The 19,246-nt window shown below is 53.8% G+C and overlaps 1 protein-coding gene across 2 annotated transcripts; it reads right to left on the reverse strand.

The window, feature by feature from the left end:
- Nucleotides 1-328: 328 nt before the first annotated feature.
- OLIG2 (oligodendrocyte transcription factor 2) lies at nt 329-3,922 on the reverse strand. 2 transcript variants are annotated; one of them, XM_044939534.2, is made up of 2 exons: nt 3,745-3,922; nt 329-2,818 (listed from the first exon to the last, which is right to left on the reverse strand). In XM_044939534.2, exon 2 carries the CDS (start codon nt 2,747-2,749, stop codon nt 1,763-1,765), a length of 987 nt encoding a protein of 328 aa, XP_044795469.1. In that variant the 5' UTR covers nt 2,750-2,818; nt 3,745-3,922; the 3' UTR covers nt 329-1,762. The 2 variants fall into 2 exon arrangements, with proteins under 2 accessions (XP_044795469.1, XP_025137308.1); XM_025281523.3 differs by having other exon boundaries at nt 329-2,821; nt 3,745-3,919.
- Between the last annotated feature and the right edge of the window lie 15,324 nt (nt 3,923-19,246).

A 19,246-nucleotide genomic window follows, 5' to 3' on the forward strand; every position in this document is an offset into this window, starting at 1 on the left:
GGGCCTCCAAACTTGGCACGGAGGAAAAATTTTCACTTTCAATGAACCTAATTCTCAACCCAATAGAAAAGGAGTTACGGGTTAGGCGTCAGAAAATAAAAATAAAAACAGGTGAGGAGGAGCACGCCGAGGAGGTGCTCAGAATGTGTTTTAAAGAGAATGTTTGTTACGGGGGAGAAAAATGGGCCAACAACCCTCTCAATCTTTCTCTAGGACAAAACCAGCGGAGCGGTCCCCAAATCCAGCCCAGAAGGATGGAGTCCGGCCGCCCGCTTTTCCCAGGCGGCTCCCCGCACCTCCTTCCACCCACAAGGCTGGAAAACACCCGACTTACTCTAAATTTTATTTAAAATCTCAACACTCGGTCATTTATTTCATTTTTTGCAACCAAACAAGTAATAAATATTATTTAGCACTTTTATCTTTTTACAAAAATAAAACAGATGATACACTCTCTGCAAGGGGCAGCGATCGGAGAGGGGATGTTACGTGGCCGACGCTGTGAAGCCCATATTGCAACTCTGCAAGCCGAGGCGGTTCACGCGGAGGGAGGAAGCACGTGGAAAGAGTTTGTCATTTGTGTTAAGCTGGCAAAAAGAAACCAATATTGAAGAAACCCGGCTTAGACTGGGGAGGAGGTGGGGAAGTGGCAGTCACGTGAGCAATCAGCTTAGCAGCACGCACTTACCTCATTATTGATCTATTTACACATCCCAAAGAGAAGAAAAAAAAAAAAAAACAAAAAAAAAAAACAACTAAAAAGTCAACAGAATTCCCAAATAACCCAAACTATATTCACAGCAACATCCTTTGAGTTCTGTCAAATCTTCGGATACCCAAATGACTGTCCCCAGCCAGGTAGGAAACCAAATCACTTTGTGCTCCGAGACGGAAAAAAGGGGGAGGGAGGGAAATTCTATTTTAAAATAACTAAAAAAACCCACCCGCACCCAAAGTCGACAGTTGTAGGTTATAACAATCCACAAGTGGTTCTATTCTGACTGTCTATAAAGCTTGATCGCACTGTTGAAAAAGGAACGTCGACAGATTCCTTCGAAAACCACAAACCCAAACCAATCAGAAGCGACAGGGAGGAACAGCCCGAGACCGCTGTGGGTTTATCCAGATACGGAGACTGGACGCGACCGTAAGTGCTTCTGGTGCCGAATACTAACTCGTAGCCCGAGCCCTGGACCGGGAACGACCTTTGAGGGCGAGTCCGGACGGCCGCTTCTGGACTGCGGCTCCAGAGTCTCCTACCCGCCCGGAGAGGCGAGGAAGTCCCCAACGCTCCCCTCCTTTCCTTCCTCCTCGGTACTACGAAGTGCTGCCCGGGCCGAGTGAGGCCGAGTTCGTAGGGAAAGCAGTTTTTAGAATCACCTCTTTTCTGGGGTTCTGGCGGGGGGGGGGGGGGGGGGGGCAGGGGGGAGGGTTGAAAGACGAGATGCGGGTAGCTGCGCCTTCTTATAAAAGTATGTCCAAGGGAGCAGCGCTGCTGTTTAAAGCCAGAGAGGGTTGAGCCAAGTCCCAGAGCAAATGCAACCTCTCACTGCCCACGGTTCAGCGCACGCCTCCGCTGCATCGGATCCCGGGTACTGGAGTCCTCACCTTTGTCCCCCACCCCCAGCTCACGGCACGGCGCTCCTGCTTGGGACTGAGTTCCCAGGCCCCAGCGCCGGCGGGTCCTGGCTTCCCCCCCACCACGCAGCCTCGGGGCTCCCACCCTCCCGGCTCGCCAGAACGCGTCTGTCCCCAGGCCCGCTCACTTGGCGTCCGAGGTGAGGCGCGGCAGGCTGCCGGCGCCCATGGCCGACACGTGGTGGTGCGGCGGGGGCACCTGGCACATGCTGCAGGGGCAGGGCATGCCGCCCCAGTGCTGGAAGCCGCCAGTGCCCCCGCCGCTGCCGCCTCCGCCCCCCAGCGGAGCCGCCGCCGCCGCCGCCGCCGCCGGAGACTTGAGCAGGCCGTGAGGGGGCCGAATGGAGCCGACCGACGACAACCCGGAGCCGGGCAGGGAGGCGCTGGACACCGCGGCGGCGGCTGCGGCCGCGGCGGCGGCGGCGGCAGCCGGAGGCAGGATGGGATGGTGCACGGCCGGGTGGTGCGCCGCGTGCGCCGCGGCCGCCGGATGAGCCGTGGCGGCGGGCAGGGGCGCCGAGTGCGCCAGGCCGCCGCAGGCCGACGGGTGGAAGCCGGCGTGGTGGCCTCCGTAGATCTCGCTCACCAGTCGCTTCATCTCCTCCAGCGAGTTGGTGAGCATGAGGATGTAGTTGCGCGCCAGCAGCAACGTGGCGATCTTGGAGAGCTTGCGCACCGACGGGCCGTGCGCGTACGGCATGACCTCGCGCAGCCCGTCCATGGCGATGTTGAGGTCGTGCATCCGCTTGCGCTCGCGGCTGTTGATCTTGAGGCGCAGCTGCTGCAGCTCGGGCTCCGTCATCTGTTTCTTATCCTTCTTGGTGGACGACGCGGCCGCCGACGACGTGGACGAAGAGGTGCTGGACGAGGATGACTTGAAGCCGCCGCCGCCGCCGCCGCCCAGCTTGTCCCCCGGGTGCGCGCCCGCCGCGCCCATGGCACCGCGCAGCTCGGCGCTCAGATCCGGCGGGCAGTCGCTCGGCGTGGACGACGACACGGTGCCCCCCGTGAAGCCGCCGCCCCCGCTGCCCTTGCTCCGGGCCGGCAGGAAAAGGTCATCGGGCTCCGGCGACGACGGCCGGCTAGACACCAGGCTGGCGTCCGAGTCCATGGCCCCGAGGGATCGTCGCAGCCTTCCCGGGGTCCTCCCCTCCCCGGGTCCTCAGAGCTTCCAGGACGCCTACTGCGGAGAGAGGAGGAGAGAAACACTAAAGAGACGGGAGATCGAAATCGAGATCGAGCGGCCCTGGGGTCAGTGAGAGAGAAAAGCTGCTCCCGCCTGCACCGCAGCGTAGGGTCCAGGCGCTAGTGGCCGTTCGCTTCGGGTCCACCTCGCTGTCTCTGGTCTTGGCATGCAGGTAAGCTTAAGTTACCGCTCTTTCCCTCCCTACCGCCTCCCCGCCGCTCTCATCCACAGGTTGTTTAATCCCTGGAGGATGGAGCTCTCCTCTGGGAGGGTGGCATTCTACGGTTTTTATGCCTTCTGCTAGGAATGAGGTCTTCCCTGGTGACTCAGAAGGGAAGATCCCCTGGAGAAGGCGATGGTAACCCACTCCAATATTCTCGCTTGGAAAATGCCACGGACAGAGGAGCTTGGCAGGCTACAGTCCATAGGGTCGCAATGAGTCGGACACGACTGAGCGACTAACACACTAAGAAAAAGTGTCAAATGAGGGTTTTTCTTTGGGAAGGGTGGAGATCTAAATAGAGAAGTATTTATGTGGTTCCTCAAACGCATCCACCTTATCTCCATCGACTCCGCTCAGCAAACACACGCTCACGGACCGGCAGCCAGCGCCCGCCACGGAGCCCAGACTCCACGCGCTGCGCCAGGGGCGGGCCGGGGGCTCGCCCAGCTGACTGGGGCTGGGGCAGAAGACCGCTATTGTGGCCCCGATTTCTCGCTTTGGGGCAAAAGGGATGGTGCGGTGACCGTGGGAAGGGCCAGGGCAGCGAAGCCGCTAGGGAGAACTGGCGGGCAAGGGAGGGATCTGGATCCACTTTAGCGGAGCTCCCCGGGTCGCAGCCGAAGTGAGGGGCCTCTGTCCCTGGGGTGTAGGCTGGAGTTGCTTGGGGCGGGGGGTTGAGGGGGGCGGGCGCACTTACTGCGGATGCGGTTAGAGGAGCTCGGTCCCCAAGACTGCGGCAGAGAACCGGGTCCGGGCGCCGATGTCGCGTCGGTCTATAATGAGCATCCGCACCTTTCCCCGCTCAGAGGGTTTTTATAGCCGGGTGGCGGCGGCGACGGCGGCGGTGGCCGCGGCGGGGGCGGGGAACAATGTGCGGGTCTTGGAGGGGCCGCCGCGCCAATGAGCTGGGCAGGCCCGAGGTGGGGGTGGGTGGGGGGAGTGGGAAGCTGATGTCATCCGGGCTAATTCCGCTCAATGAAAGTCGCCGGGCCGGGCACACGCCTCCTCCCAGCGCTCAGCCAATGGGCGCCCGCGGCCGGGAGAGTCTTACCGGAGGGACTGCAGCGTGGACCCCGAGAGGGCGAGTGAGAGGCAAAGCCCGAGGAGGAGGGCGGGCTCGCGGGGGAAGTGCAGAGCGCCGCGGTTGGGACCGAGGGAGAGAGGGGACACTGTCAAATTTCTATTAAAATTCGGGAACGCAGAGTCAGGCTCGGGGGGGGGGGGGGGGGGAGGAGGTGCGCGGTGGGCCTGTGCGCACGAATTAACCCGGTGCGCAAGGCGTTCAGATCTTGGGTTCGGATCTTCGCAGATAACCCTGGCTACTCGGGAACTGGGCTGGAGTCTCCTCCCTTCCCACCCCCGTGTGTGTGTGTGTGTTCTCGCCACCTGTTCCCACTTCGTGGGTTTCATCAGCACGTGGGCATTTTGAGCCCCAAATGTGCACGATAACCAGGGACGAAACTCCTGCTTTCTTTGCACTCGAAGCGCGCCTCTAAGAGGTGGCGGCGGCTGCAACTCGGCAAGCGGCCAGTAGCGCCCCCAGCTGGGCGCCAGGCCTGGAGAGAAGGAAGGCGGGGAAGGCAAGAGGGGACCCGCTACCGGGACGGGGTTTTGAAAGAAATCACCTTCTTCATAAAGTTGACGATGGCGCAGACACCGGGACGAGGCGTTTGCACTGAGAAACCGCGCTAATGCAGGCGGAGAGTTGAGCCCAGGGTCAGGCGTCCTTTCGTAGCATCGGGAACCAGAGAACGGTATTTTCTGCACCATCTTTGTGGCGGCCACCACGCCGTGGCGTAGAGGGGCAAAGCTGGCTTGTCTGCAGAAAGAAGTCTCAATCTTGGGCCAAGACCGCGGGATCCAACCCTTTGGGGCGGAGATCCACGGCGTTTTACCAGTCGCAGCCTGGCTCCCAAACCTGGAAATCCTTGACCTCCGAGGAACTAAATCCGATCTGCAGAAGCGCCCAACTGAAGTAGTTCTGTGGTACCGACGCCTCCACTCATTTTACAGATGGGAAAATCGAGAGACTGTGTCTGTAGCAAGCCTACAGGGGGGAAACAAACAAACAAAAAAAACAACCCAAACTTTACTTTACTGTGCACCCCCCGCAGATGGGGGCTCTGGTGGTTACTTTGTAGTAGGGGCCCCGTCTCCCCAACCTCAGACATTTTCTCGTAGTTGAATTTCTCACAGCCATACATTTTGAGCACAGAGGTTTGTTTCTTCAAATACAGGACCCTATTAGTGCTTTACACTGTAGCCGCAGGGACTCGGCCCCAGCCCTCTCTCCAAGGGGGTGTTATCAGCCTCTTGGTTATCTGCATTATTTGGGACCTTTTAATTTGTATGCACGGTTTTAAAAACACAACAACAGACAAACAAACTTGGCTAGTAGTAATTCACCTTCAAGCAGCACAGTTAGAAATAAACCAACAAAACCCCAGGTTATTGCTCCCAGTTTGGGGGTAAGTCTTCCAGTCCCTTCTACACCAGAAAGCCAGGCGGGCTCTCCCCCTTGCCCCCAGCTCGTGCCTTCTGGGGCGTTATTTTTCAACCCGCCTGTTTCCCAGCTGGCTCTGCAGCCATCCGTTAAATAGGTATTTAAAACATGAAGAACTGAAGCGTGGAGATGTGCCATCCAACGGTCCAGAGGATGACCCACAACGGTTCAGTTAGGCGAATCTGTCACTTGGAAGAACGCAGGGAGTGGGGATGGGGAGCTGGGGATTGCAGAGCTGGGGTATTTGAGTATCATTCCTTTGGGCATCCCGAGCCACCGGTAATGAGGACATTCGTGGGGGGTATGCCCTGCGGACCCCCAGCCTGGGCGTGGACTTTGTATCTCACAAACACCAGCAGACGCAACGAGTGCGCGCCTGGGTCGCAGTCGCTGAGGTTAGTCCAGCCGGTGGCACGTGTCCTGGAGCCCCGGTTCCTTCTTTCGTGGCTTGCCATCGGCGACGGTCCTTGCGCCCGGGTCCGCGCGAATCCGCGGTTCTTTACGCGCTGGCTCCAGAGCCTAGAGTCGGAAGCAGGGGCAAAACTCGAGGGGCCCCTCCTGGCACGGCGCGAGTTTAGAGCCTGCGAAGGCACAGCCCGGAGTCAGGAGAGCTGGCTTATTCGCCAGATTCCCGCGTGGACGCGCGTAAGGATGCTCTGGGCTCCGGCCCCGTGCCACCGACCCGAGGCAGTGGTGGCCGTTCCGGGGAGGTGCAGCGGCGCCTCGCGGTTCTTACTGCGCACTCCCGGAGCTCGGGCTGGCAGGTCAGCGCTGTGGACCCTTTCCCCAACATCCCCATGGAGGACCCCATCCTCCAGTTGCCAGGGAGTTGCTGGGGAGAGGGGGGGGAGTGGGGGTGGTCAGTGTCCCCAGGGCTTCTTTAGCCCTGGGGCTGGTCGGTCGCCAAACTCGCCCGAGTGTGTCTCCGAGTCCTCCCACCCCCTCCAGGAATAATCAGAAACTAGAGTCCGCCACTGGCGCTTGCTCTCCTGTGGGTCCTAGGGCGTCCCGGCCCTTGTCCAGGTCTTGCGCCCGGCGCCTGGTGTGCGCGTCCTGGGAGTGTCCCTGGCACCGCGGTTCCCACCCGCGCGCATACAGCCCCTTCCCGCGAAATGGAGTGCTCCTTTGCCGGGGCTAAATGGGCCGGGCTCCGGGAGTTAGTTCCTGGCTGGCCCAGGCGTCCTGGCTCTGTCGGCCTCCTCCGTCGAAACGGAAGACGTATTTTTTTCCCCTCTCTTTTGTGTTTCGCTCCCACAAAAGACCGGGTGCGTGGAGGGGCCGGCCTTTGCTCAGCCGCCTGGCGGCCCGGGAGGCGCTTGTGCCAAACGGGCCAGGGAGGGCTGGCGCAGGGGCTGCAAAGAAGCAGACCTCCCACGGCTTCGCGGGTTCCTCCCGGGCCTTTCTGGCCTGTTCTCGCCTTGCCCATCTCCCCGAGTTCCTGGGCACATTAGGGCAGCGAATCCGCCCGGCTGCCAAGGAGAGCGGCGCCCTTGCGCCAGGCGGACTGGGGCTGGCGGTGGGAGGCCAGGCTCCGGAAAGAAAAGAAAAAAACATTTCAGCCATCGCTCCTGGCCCGGAAACCAGAAGGGATGCGCAATGCCAGCGTTTGGCGCCCAAACGTGAGCGATCAGACCGCTTAGGAGGCAGAACTCTACAAACAAATCCTGTCTTCCATGCAAGACTCTGGGCCTCCCTGGTGGCTCAGAGGGTAAAGAATCCTGCCTGCAGGGCAGGAGACCTGGGCTCGACCCCTGGATTGGGAAGATCCCTTGGAGGAGGGTGTGGCAACCCACTCCAGTATTCTTGCCTGGAGAATCCCCATAGACAGAGGAGCCTGGAGGGCTACATCCTTGGGGTCGCAAATAGTCGGACACGACTGAGCAACTGAGACTCAGCTACCGGAGTCATCCAAGGTCATCTCTGGGTCCCAGGCCCCAGCCCCCAGCCCAAGGCCTGACACTTGGAAGGGGCTTGGTAAATACTTTGGAACGCATTCACATGCAGATATGCAGGTGGGCTGGTGTGAAACCAAGCTGGTAACTTTCTTGTAAAAGGATGGTGCCTGTGTATGTCTTCGGTTTACACAGTAAACCAGGAGGTCTGTAATCTGGATTGCTGGGGATATGGGAGCATTTAGAAGAACAGGTGGAATGACTTCCACCTAATGACCAACTGTGAGTGTGAAAGTCGCTCAGTCGTGTCCGACTCTTGGCGACCCCATGGACTATAGTTCATGGAGTTCTCCAGGCCAGACTACTGGAGTGGGTAGCCTTTCCCTTCTCCAGGGGATCTTCCCAACCCTGGGATCGAACCCAGGTCTCCTGCATTGCAGGCGGATTCTTTACCAGTTGAGCCACAAGGGAATGACCACTTAGAGGTGACCTAGAGGAGCCTGGTGGGCTGCAGTCCATGGGGTCACTAAGAGTCGGACACGACTGAGCGACTTCACTTTGACTTTTCACTTTCGTGCATTGGAGAAGGAAATGGCAACCCACTCCAGTGTTCTTGCCTGGAGAATCCCAGGGACGGGGGAGCCTGGTGGGCTGCCGTCTATGGGGTCGCACAGAGTTGGACACGACTGAAGCGACTTGGCGGCAGCAGCAGAAGCAAGCTGTGCCTAGTGGGTCTTGGGTAGATTTCATCTCATTTAATCTCTCCCTGACCCTAGGAGGGAGGAGTACTTACTCCCATTTTACAGATGGGGAAACTGACCCTCAGAGGGATGTGGGCATTTGTTCAAGGCCCCCTAAGCAGAGGGGGATGTCCAGGAAGACAGCACGGTGATGGAGACAATGCGGTGCTGGTCACCTGAAACTTAGGGATCTGAGGTTGTGGGATCTTGCCTTGTCTGCTCTTGGCTTTGGGTTCTCGTTCCTAAAATGGGTTTCTAGAAGCTACCTGTGGTCTCTAAGGGTGTGTGTCTGCCATAAGATTTGAGGAGGGAGTGGGAGGGTTGGACGATACCTTCCCTTTGTGATTTCTCTATTCTGCTAATACTGTTTGAGGGACTGTGAGGGTTTGAGAAATGAAGGACCTCTGCCCAGGCCTGGCTCACCCTTGGGTATCAGCTAAAGGCAAACAACAACAAACAAAAAAACTGTCAAACAAAACCCCAAAGTAAAAACCCTTTCCTTCCAGTCAGTCCCTCCAGGGTCCCCATGCCTGCATAGATTGAGTGTGGTCAGGGTGGGGAGCTTCAGGCTGGAGGGTGTGGAGTGCCTCTGAGCTCCAAGTGCAGAGGATACAGGGCCTGAGCCCTGCTCCGAGCACCCGATGGATGGCCTGCCTTGTTATCATGGAAGATGTAGCAGCATTATATCTCCCCACTGCCTTCAGGATCCTCAGGTTGGGAGTTCAAGGCTAACTGCCAGGTAGACTTGGCCTCCAATGGCCTCTCCTCCTTCCCTTCTCACCCTCTCAGGACCTGGAGCACCTGGTGGGCTCTGCTCTCCCCTCATCTTCCCCCGCATTCCTGTCCATCCCATCTTGTGCCACCCTTCCAGGGGATCACCCTCTTCTTGAGCCCCTAGAGCACCCAGAGCTCTCTCCCTGCTCCCTGTCAGGGTCCACTCTACTGCAGTGAGGGTCTGGCTTCCTCAAAGCAGGGCAAGTCCCTGCGGGTCCTCACTGTGCCCCAACTCGCTTTGCACCCCCAGGGACCCAGAGCAAGGGACAGGCCCCAGATGGGCTCAGTAGATCCAAGTCAACGTCGGTGGTAAGACAGTTACACCCAGAGAATTTCCCTGGAGTTTGCACATACCACAAAAGACAAAAATAACCTAGCATCAGAGGTACAAGATTTTCCCCCTTGTCAAACCAAATTCAAAACTGCCGGATGCGGACAACTTTGGCTCACTCCTTGTCACCTGCGGAGAGGGTCACAGATTCCCCCCAACCCCCCAAGGCAAACCTGTTATCTTATCAAGTGCGAGGGCCTGGAGGTGGGCTCGAGGGAAGGGAGAGGCGTGTGGGGGTCGAGAGGCCTCGCGGGGGCCAGCATCGCTCCGGGGGATCCCGGCAGGGCCCCTCCAGAGGCCGGAACCCTTCCCCCGACTTCTCCGGAAGGCCCAGCCGGCGTGGGTCTCCCTAACCGCGTCTCCCCGTTCTCGGCGGTGGAGCGCACAGAGAAGCGGGCGACCCAGCAAACTGGCTATCGCGGGGGGCCGGCCGTCCGCAACCTCCGCCGGGTGAGGACCGGCGGGCGGCGCCCAGGGACAACCTCAGGGCGCTCCGCACCGCGCTCATGGCCGTGGGCTTGGGCTTGAAGGAGGCGGCGGTACAGGAGCCAGGAGCCGGGTCTCCCGGTCTTCTTTCCCTCCCAGCTCTCTTCCCTTCGCTTCTGTGAGTCTCCCTTCTTGTCCTTTATCTTTTTTTCTCAGTCCCCTCAAATGCATACAGCGCGCCCGCGCGCGCTTGTACCCACCCACCCACCCACCCACACACACACACACACACATGTACACATATACGTTATTGAAATGACTCTTGCCAGGCTGGGAAGAGCCGGAACCATCGGCGGGACTACATGCGCCCACCCCCTCCTGCCTCTCTCCAGATCCTGGTGGTCTGGGACCCACAGGATCAGCATTGCGAGGAAGCTCGTTAGAAACACCCAGTCGCAGGCGCTTCCGGACCCAGTGAGACAGCATCGAAATCAACCAAGGTCCCCACGTGATTCATGGGCACAGTCTTCCGTCTTTTGGGGGCGCAGGTATGCTCCTCTCCCCAGGGTCCTTGGGACTTCCAGTTCCAAACACAGATCCTTTCTGGGGCTGAAAAAATGCTGTTTTCTGGAGATTCCACGGTCTCTCCCCAGCATTTGAATAGTTTTTCTCACTCCTTTGACCATCTGTCAAGTAAAATTCGATAAGCATTAAAAGATTAAAAAAAAAGGATGCATGCCCAATTGTAAAAAACAAAACAAGACCTTTTAAATCATACAGAAGCAGAAGGCACCATTTGACCAACTCCCCTCCCTGACAAGTCACAGTCGATTTTGGTGAAGTCCTTTCAGGCTGTGTGCAGGCTTTACAACCTGCTTCTTTCATTTCTTAGCGTCCTGTGGACATCTTTCCACATCACTGTAAGTTCCACCTGACCCCTTTAACAAGTTAAGGCTGCAGCAATCTATCCCCTTTGGATCCTTCCCTCCTTTGCCTGTCCAGCCCTGAGAAGCATGTCAAAGCCAGAAACCCTGAAAACAGTTTTCCTGTATTTGTGCCCTGGTGGTGGGAGGACCATGGGGTCAGGGATGCTGCCTGGCAAACTGGAAGTCTAGGCTTCTGGCCCCCGCTGGGCTCCTTGGCAGTTGTGGATCATCTTGGAGAAGTCCCTTCTGGCAGATATAGTAAGAAAGACTGAGCCCCCTTTTGCCTGCAGTCAGATGTACAAGACACACTAACCCATATGTCTGCAGCTTCCACTGGCTCAAGGAGAATGGTTGAAATGTAAACAGAACACCCATGGCCTGGGACTGAGACCAGGGCGGAAATTCTGTGATTTTTGGAAGATGAGGAAGTTTTAAATATTCGATTTCCTTTTTCTTTCTGCATTTCCAACAGCAACCCCAAAAGGCCATCCACTTCTGGGTTGACCTTAATGCTAAGTGTAAGCAAAGATGTTGGTCTGTTTAGGTAGAATTTACAGTCTCCATTGAAAGAAGGAGAAGGAGAGGAGTAGGAAGAAGGGGGTGGGGGTGGGGGTGGGAATAGAAAGAAAGTATATGGTATAAACTGGATTCTATCTTTTTTACATGTTTTGAATAGATGCTGTATCAGTCAGTTCAGTTCAGTTCAGTCTCTCAGTCATGTCCGACTCTGTGCGACCCCGTGGACTGCAGCACGCCAGGCCTCCCTGTCCATCACCAACTCCTGGAGTTTACTCAGATTCATGTCCATTGAGTCTGTGATGCCATCCAACCACCTCATCCTCTGTCGTCCCCTTCTCCTCCCGCCTTCAATCTTTCCCAGCATCAGAGTCTTTTCCAATGAGTCAGTTCTTCACATCAGGTGGCCAAAGATGCTATATAGCACATACTTAAAACTCAAATATCACAAAGAGCATTTGGTTAAAAGTTAGTCTCGTACAACTGACCTCCCCACAAAGGCAACTAGTGTTCCAGTTTCTTGTGTATTCCAGAAATACTCTTTGATAGTACAAATTATACATTTAAAGGTCTCTCTCTTTTCTTTTTTGAACCCAAGTGGTAACATACTCTATACACTGTCCTCTATTTTGATTTTTTTCCCCCTGAATAGAGAACACTTTCTACCTTATAGCATGCACACACACATACTTACAATAATACACCTGCTCCTGAAATGCTCACCAGAGCAGTCAGAGAGGGTAAGAAAATTCTCCTTGTTCTCAGTGGGGTCAAGTACCCCCACCTCAAAATGGAGCATTATAGCATCGGAATCTGGGCAGGATCCTGATGGTATATTTCTGCTTCTCTCAGTCACAGAGAAGCTAGGACACTGTGAACCAAAGATAACAAGAGATCAAGGGAGTGATCCCTGCCCTGAGCAGTGGTGCTTCTTCACCATGTTCCCAGGATGGCACTTTTAGCCACTGCCTAAAACTTGCAGGGGAGTCCACAAAACAATAATTTGTCCTGTCTGAAGGACCATCAACCAGAAAGATACAGGCAGACATACTTTAAAAAAATATGTATGAGACCATGAGGTGGCACAGTGGTAAAGAATCTACCTGCCAATGCAGGAGATGCAAGAGATACAGGTTCATTCTCTGAGTTGGGAAGATGCCCAGGAGTAAGAAATGGCAACCCACTCCAGTATTCTTGCCTGGAATATTCCATGGACAGAGGAGCCTGGTAGGCTACAGTCCATGAGGCCTCAAAGAGTCTGACTTGACAGCATACAAGCAACACAACAATTCAACATGTCAGATGAAACTAGTTATTATTATTATTATTTGTTGAATGAGTGATACATTCACATAGTTCAAAATTCTAAGTTCAGTTCAGTTCAGTCACTCAGTCGTGTCCGACTCTTGGCAACCCCGTGGACTGCACCATGCCAGGCTTCCCTGTCCATCACCAACTCCTGGAGCTCACTCAAATTCACGTCCGTCAGATCCATGATGCAATCCAACCATCTCATCCCCTGTCGTCCCCTTCTCCTCCTGCCTTCAATCCCAGCATCAGGGTCTTTTCCAGTGAGTCAGTTCTATGCATCAGGTGGTCAAAGTATTGGAGTTTCAGCTTCAGCATCAAAATTCTAAAGCATATCTTAAAAAGTTTGCTTCCCTCTTCTGTGGGCTGAGGGCAGCCCCTCAATTCCCTTCCTTAGTCATCATCTCTTGCTTTTTCTTCCAGAGGTATTCTATGCAAACTCAAGCAAGCACACAAACACACATTCTCTCTTTCTCTGTTTGCCATTTGTGTTAAAAGGGTACAAATGGTAGCATACTATACACTTGGCTCTCTACCTTGCTTTTTTCAGTTACTGTCTCGGAGGTCACTTCTTTGCTGTGCATTGACAGCCACTTCTTCCTTAAAGGAAGGCTACTTTTTGCTGCTGTTCAGTCCCTAAGTGGTTCCAACTCTTTGGGACACCATAGACTGTAGCCCACCAGGCCCCTCTGTCCATGGGATTTCCCAAGCAAGAAAGCTGGAGTGGATTGCCATTTCCTCCTTCAGGGGATCTTTCCAATCCAGGGACTGAACCCGAGTCTCCTGCACTGGCAGCAGCTTCTTTACCACTGAGCCACCTGGGAAGCCCCCAAAAGGAATAGGGATCCTGTAATAAGGCTTCACCATTATTTATTTAACTATGCAGACTTTATTTTTTGGGCTCCAAAATCACTGCAGATGGTGATTGCAGCCATGAAATTAAAAGACGCTTACTCCTTGGAAGGAAAGTTATGACCAACCTAGATAGCATATTCAAAAGCAGAGAGATTACTTTGCCAACAGAGGTCTGTTTAGTCAAGGCTATGGTTTTTCCAGTGGTCATGTATGGATGTGAGAGTTGGACTGTGAAGAAGGCTGAGCACCGAAGAATTGATGCTTTTGAACTGTGGTGTTGGAGAAGACTCTTGAGAGTCCCTTGGACTGCAAGGAGATCCAACCAGTCCATTCTGAAGGAGATCAGCCCTGGGATTTCTTTGGAAGGAATGATGCTAAAGCTGAAACTCCAGTACTTTGGCCACCTCATGCGAAGAGTTGACTCATTGGAAAAGACTCTGATGCTGGGAGGGATTGGGGGCAGGAGGAGAAGGGGATGACAGAGGGTGAGTTGGCTGGATGGCATCACTGACTCGATGGACATGGGTCTGAGTGAACTCCGGGAGTTGGTGATGGACAGGGAGGCCTGGCGTGTTGCAGTTCATGGGGTCGCAAAGAGTCGGACATGACTGAGCGACTGAACTGAACTTAACTGATTGCCCCATTGAAAGACAAATTTATAATGTTTGAGGTCTTATCCTATTACAAACAAGGATGCAAAAAATATCTTGTAGATTGTCATGTTCATATATGTAGCATATCATGTGGATAAATCCCTAGAATTAGAATTTTTAGGTCAGCCAGTCTATGCAGTTGTAATTTTGATAAATGTTGCTAAATTTTCACCCAAGTGTTGTCCCAATTTATGTCACAATGTAGAAGAGAGTCTGCCTGGCTGATAGCTAACTTAAAGGCTCGGTCTTTATTTTCCTGAATGCAGGGGAAATGTGATCTTTAATTTGGATGTCACATAGATGATAAACTGACCTCTGTGACTCTTCAGGATAGAATAATAAAATGCCATTACCCCCTTCAAAACATCAAGCTACAAATTGTAATAGATTTTGACATCTGGTGCCATTTTCAGTCCTTTCAAAGATTTACTAATGACTTTTCCAAGTGGTTGGGTAGAATGTTTCAAGTATGCCAGTGCCTTATCTCTGCTGAGGAATATTTATCTTCAAGCATATAATCCAATAGATACTTACTGGGCTTCTTTCCTGTGCCAGGAGCTGTCCTAGGTACTAGGGGTCCAGCAGAGAAAAAAAACAAGACCACATCTCTGCCTTCAAACATGGTAACAAAGTAATTACTTTCATGATGATTATTATAATTGCTTTGGATTCTCTCAACAGCCCTGAAGGGTGGTTACAGTAGGATGTGTGCGATAAAACCTACTGCCCCCAGTTTGTGTGGCTAACATTGCTAGTTGCTCCCCCAAATCTGTTCTCCCTTCTGTATGGAGCTTCTGATTGAGCACATAGCCACCCAGAACAAGGACTACATTTCCCAGCCTCCTTTGTAACCAAGTCCTGGCCAGGAGGATATAGACACAAGTGGTGTGTGGGGCTTCCGGTGGGGTGTCCCCATTCTCTTCCTGCTGGCTGGAATCTCAACCTGATGGGTCGGGCTGTAAGAACCATCAGGATGGGGACACATATGAAAAAGCTTTAAGAGAGGTGCCTGGGTTCCTGACTGTACAGGGAGGGGATACCAGACCCATCCAGGATCAAGCCTTTGTTCTCTAGATGAGAGCAAGACTCCTCTGCTTTGCTAAATCCATTGTTGTTTTGGGTTTTCTTGATGTCTGAAGAGGCATCTCTCCACTGCAGACATCTTTGTTCTATCAGTTGAGGCTGACTTTTAATTAACATAGTTGTTGCTGTTGTTCAGTCGTTCAGTCGTGTCCAACTCTTTGTGACCCCACGGGCTGCAGCACACTGGGCTTCCCTGTCCTTCACTATCTCCTGGAGCTTGCTCAAACTCATGTCCATCAAGTCAGTGATGCCATCCAACCATCTCATCCTCTGTTGTCCCCTTTTCCTTCTGCCTTCAATTTTTCCCAGCGTTGGGGTCTTTTCTGATGAGTCAACTCTTTGCATCAGGTGGCCAAAGTATTGGAGCTTCAGCTTCAGCACCAGTCCTTTCAGTGAATATTCAGAGTTGATTTCTCTTAGGATTGACGGGGCACAATCTTAACCAGATAACATTTCACCATGTTATGAGGCCATCCTCCCTTCAGAGGAGCTCTGAAGGAGCCTGTCTTGGTCCCTCACTGTGTCATTCAGGAAGCAGTGTTGCTGAGGCCAAGGGGGAGGCGGGGACAGCCAGAACCCTGGGCAGAAAGCTGGTGTGAAGTGGGCAGCGTGAGTTTCTAGGAGATGAGCATCCCTGATGAGATGAGGGCAGGAGACAGCTGGTGGGAAGCCAGTCCTGGCCCCTCATTCGAGGAAGGGCTGTTCCTGGATCCCCCAGGATAATGTGGGTGCCTGCATTGAGCTCTGCCTAGGTCTGTCTTGGTGAGGCAGGCAGCTATTCCCAAGGGGCAACCTGGTTCATTCAGCTGCCCTTGGTCCCTAACTGTGACACTGATTCAGGCAGAGCCTCTGCCACCTGAGCCTCCGTCCTGGGGCTCAGGGCATGGATTTCAGCAGGAGCCAGCAGATCTCCTGATGGTGTGGGGCTTCCTTCCAGGACTATTTTCCAAGACTTAAAAGGCTTCTTCCTCATTGAATGACAGTGCCCCCCACCAATATGTCCATGTGAAAATCCCTGAAAATTGTGAATGTGGCCTTACTTGGAAAAACAATAAAGGTCATTGCAGAATCTTGCGATCATCCTAGATTATTCATGTGGGCCCTAAATCTAAAGACAAGTGTCCTTAGAAGAGCAAGATGGTTGGCGGGGGTGGGGTGGGGGGTGGTGTTGGACACTTGACATAGAAGAGGAGGATAAGGCCACGTGAAGATGAAGGCAGAGACTGGAGTGATGCCACCACAGCCAAAGACCACTGGATGTCGCAAGAAGCTGGAAGAGGGAAGCAAGAATTGTTAGCAAAGACTTTGAAGGGAGCACGGCGCTGCCACCCCCTTGATCTCAGACTTGGGGCCTCCAGAGCTGTGACAGAATCGATGATGATGTTTTAAGCCACCAAGTCTGTTGTTTACAGCAGCCGCAGGAAGCGCTTCCAAACTGGACTCAGCTATTGGGTTGGAGGTGAGACCTTGGTGGGAGTCGGTGTAGAACATCAAGAGGTGGGGCGAGCTTTCTGAGGACCAAAGCCCTCCACGTGGGGAGATCTACACACTGGAGAGGCTGGGGAGGGAGGGCTTCAGGGACAGGCTCTGCAGAGGCTTTCTTGTCCCTGCCCAGTGTATTCTCGGTCTCAGGGGCTAGGATCCAGCCTCCACTTTCCAGAGGACCACCCCTGCTGGAGTCTAGAGGTGCTTTTGTTGCCCCTCTCCCTGTGAGAGCATCCCAGGTGGTACTAGTTGTAAAGAACCTGCCTGCCAATGTAGGAGATACACAAGACGCAGGTTTGATCCCTGGGTTGGGAAGTTCCCCAGGAGAAGGGCATGGCAGCCCACTTCAGTATTCTTGTCTGGAGAATCCCATAGACAGAAGAGCCTGATAAGCAGGCTATGGTCCATAGGGTCCCAAAGAATTGGACACGAGAGAAGCGACTGATAATACAGGTACTCCACCATCTGCACCCCTCCCCCCCGCACCCCCCCCCCCACCCCGGGTCTGGAGAAGCAGCCACAGTGAGGCTCCACCTGCCTGGCAAAGCCTGGGGCAGGGGGGCTGGAACTTGGATGGAGAAGGGGAGGGTCTTATGTCTCCATTACCTCCCCAGGAAGGGTAGTCAACCGCAATTTTCTAAATTACAGAACTAGGATAAAGATCCTGAAATCCACTGTAGAACAGAAGACCATGTTTTGATTTCAAATTGGTCTCTTTGTTCCCTGACAAGGGCTAAACCATGACTCACCACCCCATTCAAGACCCCTGTGCCCTCCAGGATTTCTGTGGTCTGTTGACTCTTGCATGTGACCCCGAGGAGGGTGTCCTCACCCCAAAACCCAGTTGACCGTCCGGCTGACTTGTCAGTCTGTAAAAAGGGAATCAGTATAAGAGAGTCCAGATGCGAGGTCATGGGATGGCAAGCAGAGAAACACGGCAGGAGAGAAGAGACATCAGGCAGGACACAGAGAGTGTCCACGGAGGCTTCCCCAAGTTCAACGGTGACACTGATTTCCTCAAAATGCATGGATTACTGCTTTTCTGATAACAGAAGTAAAACATGGACCTTGTTAGAAAAATCTGGAAAATAAAGGTTTCATAACTGTAGAAAACTTGGAGAATTCAGGGTTTTATTGTAGTTGAGTAGGACGTGACAAGGGCTTCACTGGTGGCTCAGACTGTATAGAATCTGCCTGCAGTGCAGGAGGTCTGGGTTCAACCCCTGAGTCAGGAAGATCCCCTAGAGAAGGGAATGGTTATCCACTCCAGTGTTCTTGCCTGGAGAAGCCCATGGACGGAGGAGCCTGGTGGACCACAGTCCATGGAGTCGCAAAGAGTCGGACGTGACTGAGCGACTATGCTATATGCTATGAAAGGTGACAAGGACCCTGTTAGGGGCTGAATTGTACCCCCCATCCTGTGTTGAACTTGAACCCCATTCTAACTCAAAATGTCACTGCATTTGGACATAGGGTCTTTAAAGAGGTCATTAGGGTGTCCTTATAAGAAGAAGGGATCAGGCCATGGACACACAGAGGAAAAAGCGGGTGAAGACACACAGAGAAGACAGCCACCTGCAAGCCAAGGAGACAGGCCCTCAGAAGACACCAACCCCGGGACGTCCCTGGCGATCCAGTAGGTAAGAATCTACCTTCCAATGCAGAGGATGCAGGTTCCATCCCTGGTCAGGGAACTGGGATCCCACATTCCTTGGGGCAACTGAGCCAACACACCAGAATGAAAAGATTCCATGTGCAGAAGCTAAGACCTGACACAGCCAAAAATAAAATAGGTAAGTGAATGAATTTTTTTTTAAAGTGGAAAAAAAAATACACCAACCTTGCCTGCATCTTGGGCTTGAACTTCCAGCTTCCAGATCTGTGAGACAATGACTTTCTATTGTTTAAGTCACCCACTGGGTGGTATTTGTAATGCGAACTCTAGCAAACTAATAGTATGGGCACAGTGGCAGGGGTGTGGAGAAGGGGTGACGGAGGAAGATGTTCCCAGGTGGTAAGACCAGCCAGCCTTCTGGACAGTAGGAGTGTGAGAAGTTTAGGGTCTTAATAGCTTTCTAAGCTCGGGTAGCTTGGTGGACAGGCTGTCATTCCAGGTCATCGACTGAGATGGAGAGTCTGTGAGAGAGGAACAGGTGTCTTGGCTGAGTTGAGTTGGAGGTGCAAGAGGGACCCCCAGGGAGGATGACTGGAGCCAGAGGGGGATATTGTCCAGGGGATCGAGCAAGAGGGCTGGAGGGGAAACCAAGAGCACATTGGGGAGAGTGGAAATCATCCTGTGAGTCGAGGAGGTTGTCCAGGCCCAGACTGGGACGAAGGACAGCCCCTGGGGAGGCTGACACTGATTTTCATCTTTGAAGATGGGCCCCTCATTTACTGAGCGGATGGTCTGCACCGCAGCTGCTCATGATTATTATGTGGATTCCAAAATATTGTCTGCTTCCCCCAATTTCTCTTTCAACCCATTGCTTACAAAATTCCCAAGATAGACACAGACTACTCCCCAAATGCTAAATAGGTCAAATTAGGGGAAAGGCTGTCTCTTTAACCTGCCCCTGTGATTATTATTTGGTGCTCACTCGACTTAACCTGCTGGTTTCCAAGGGCCATAAGTGTGGGGCTGGGTGGGCAAACAACGGGCTATTTTGCTTTGAGTGATAAATGTCCTTACCTCTTTGTACTCTGTGGG

The sequence above is a fragment of the Bubalus bubalis genome, chromosome 1 (genome assembly GCF_019923935.1).
Source record: "Bubalus bubalis isolate 160015118507 breed Murrah chromosome 1, NDDB_SH_1, whole genome shotgun sequence".
NCBI lineage: Eukaryota > Metazoa > Chordata > Mammalia > Artiodactyla > Bovidae > Bubalus > Bubalus bubalis.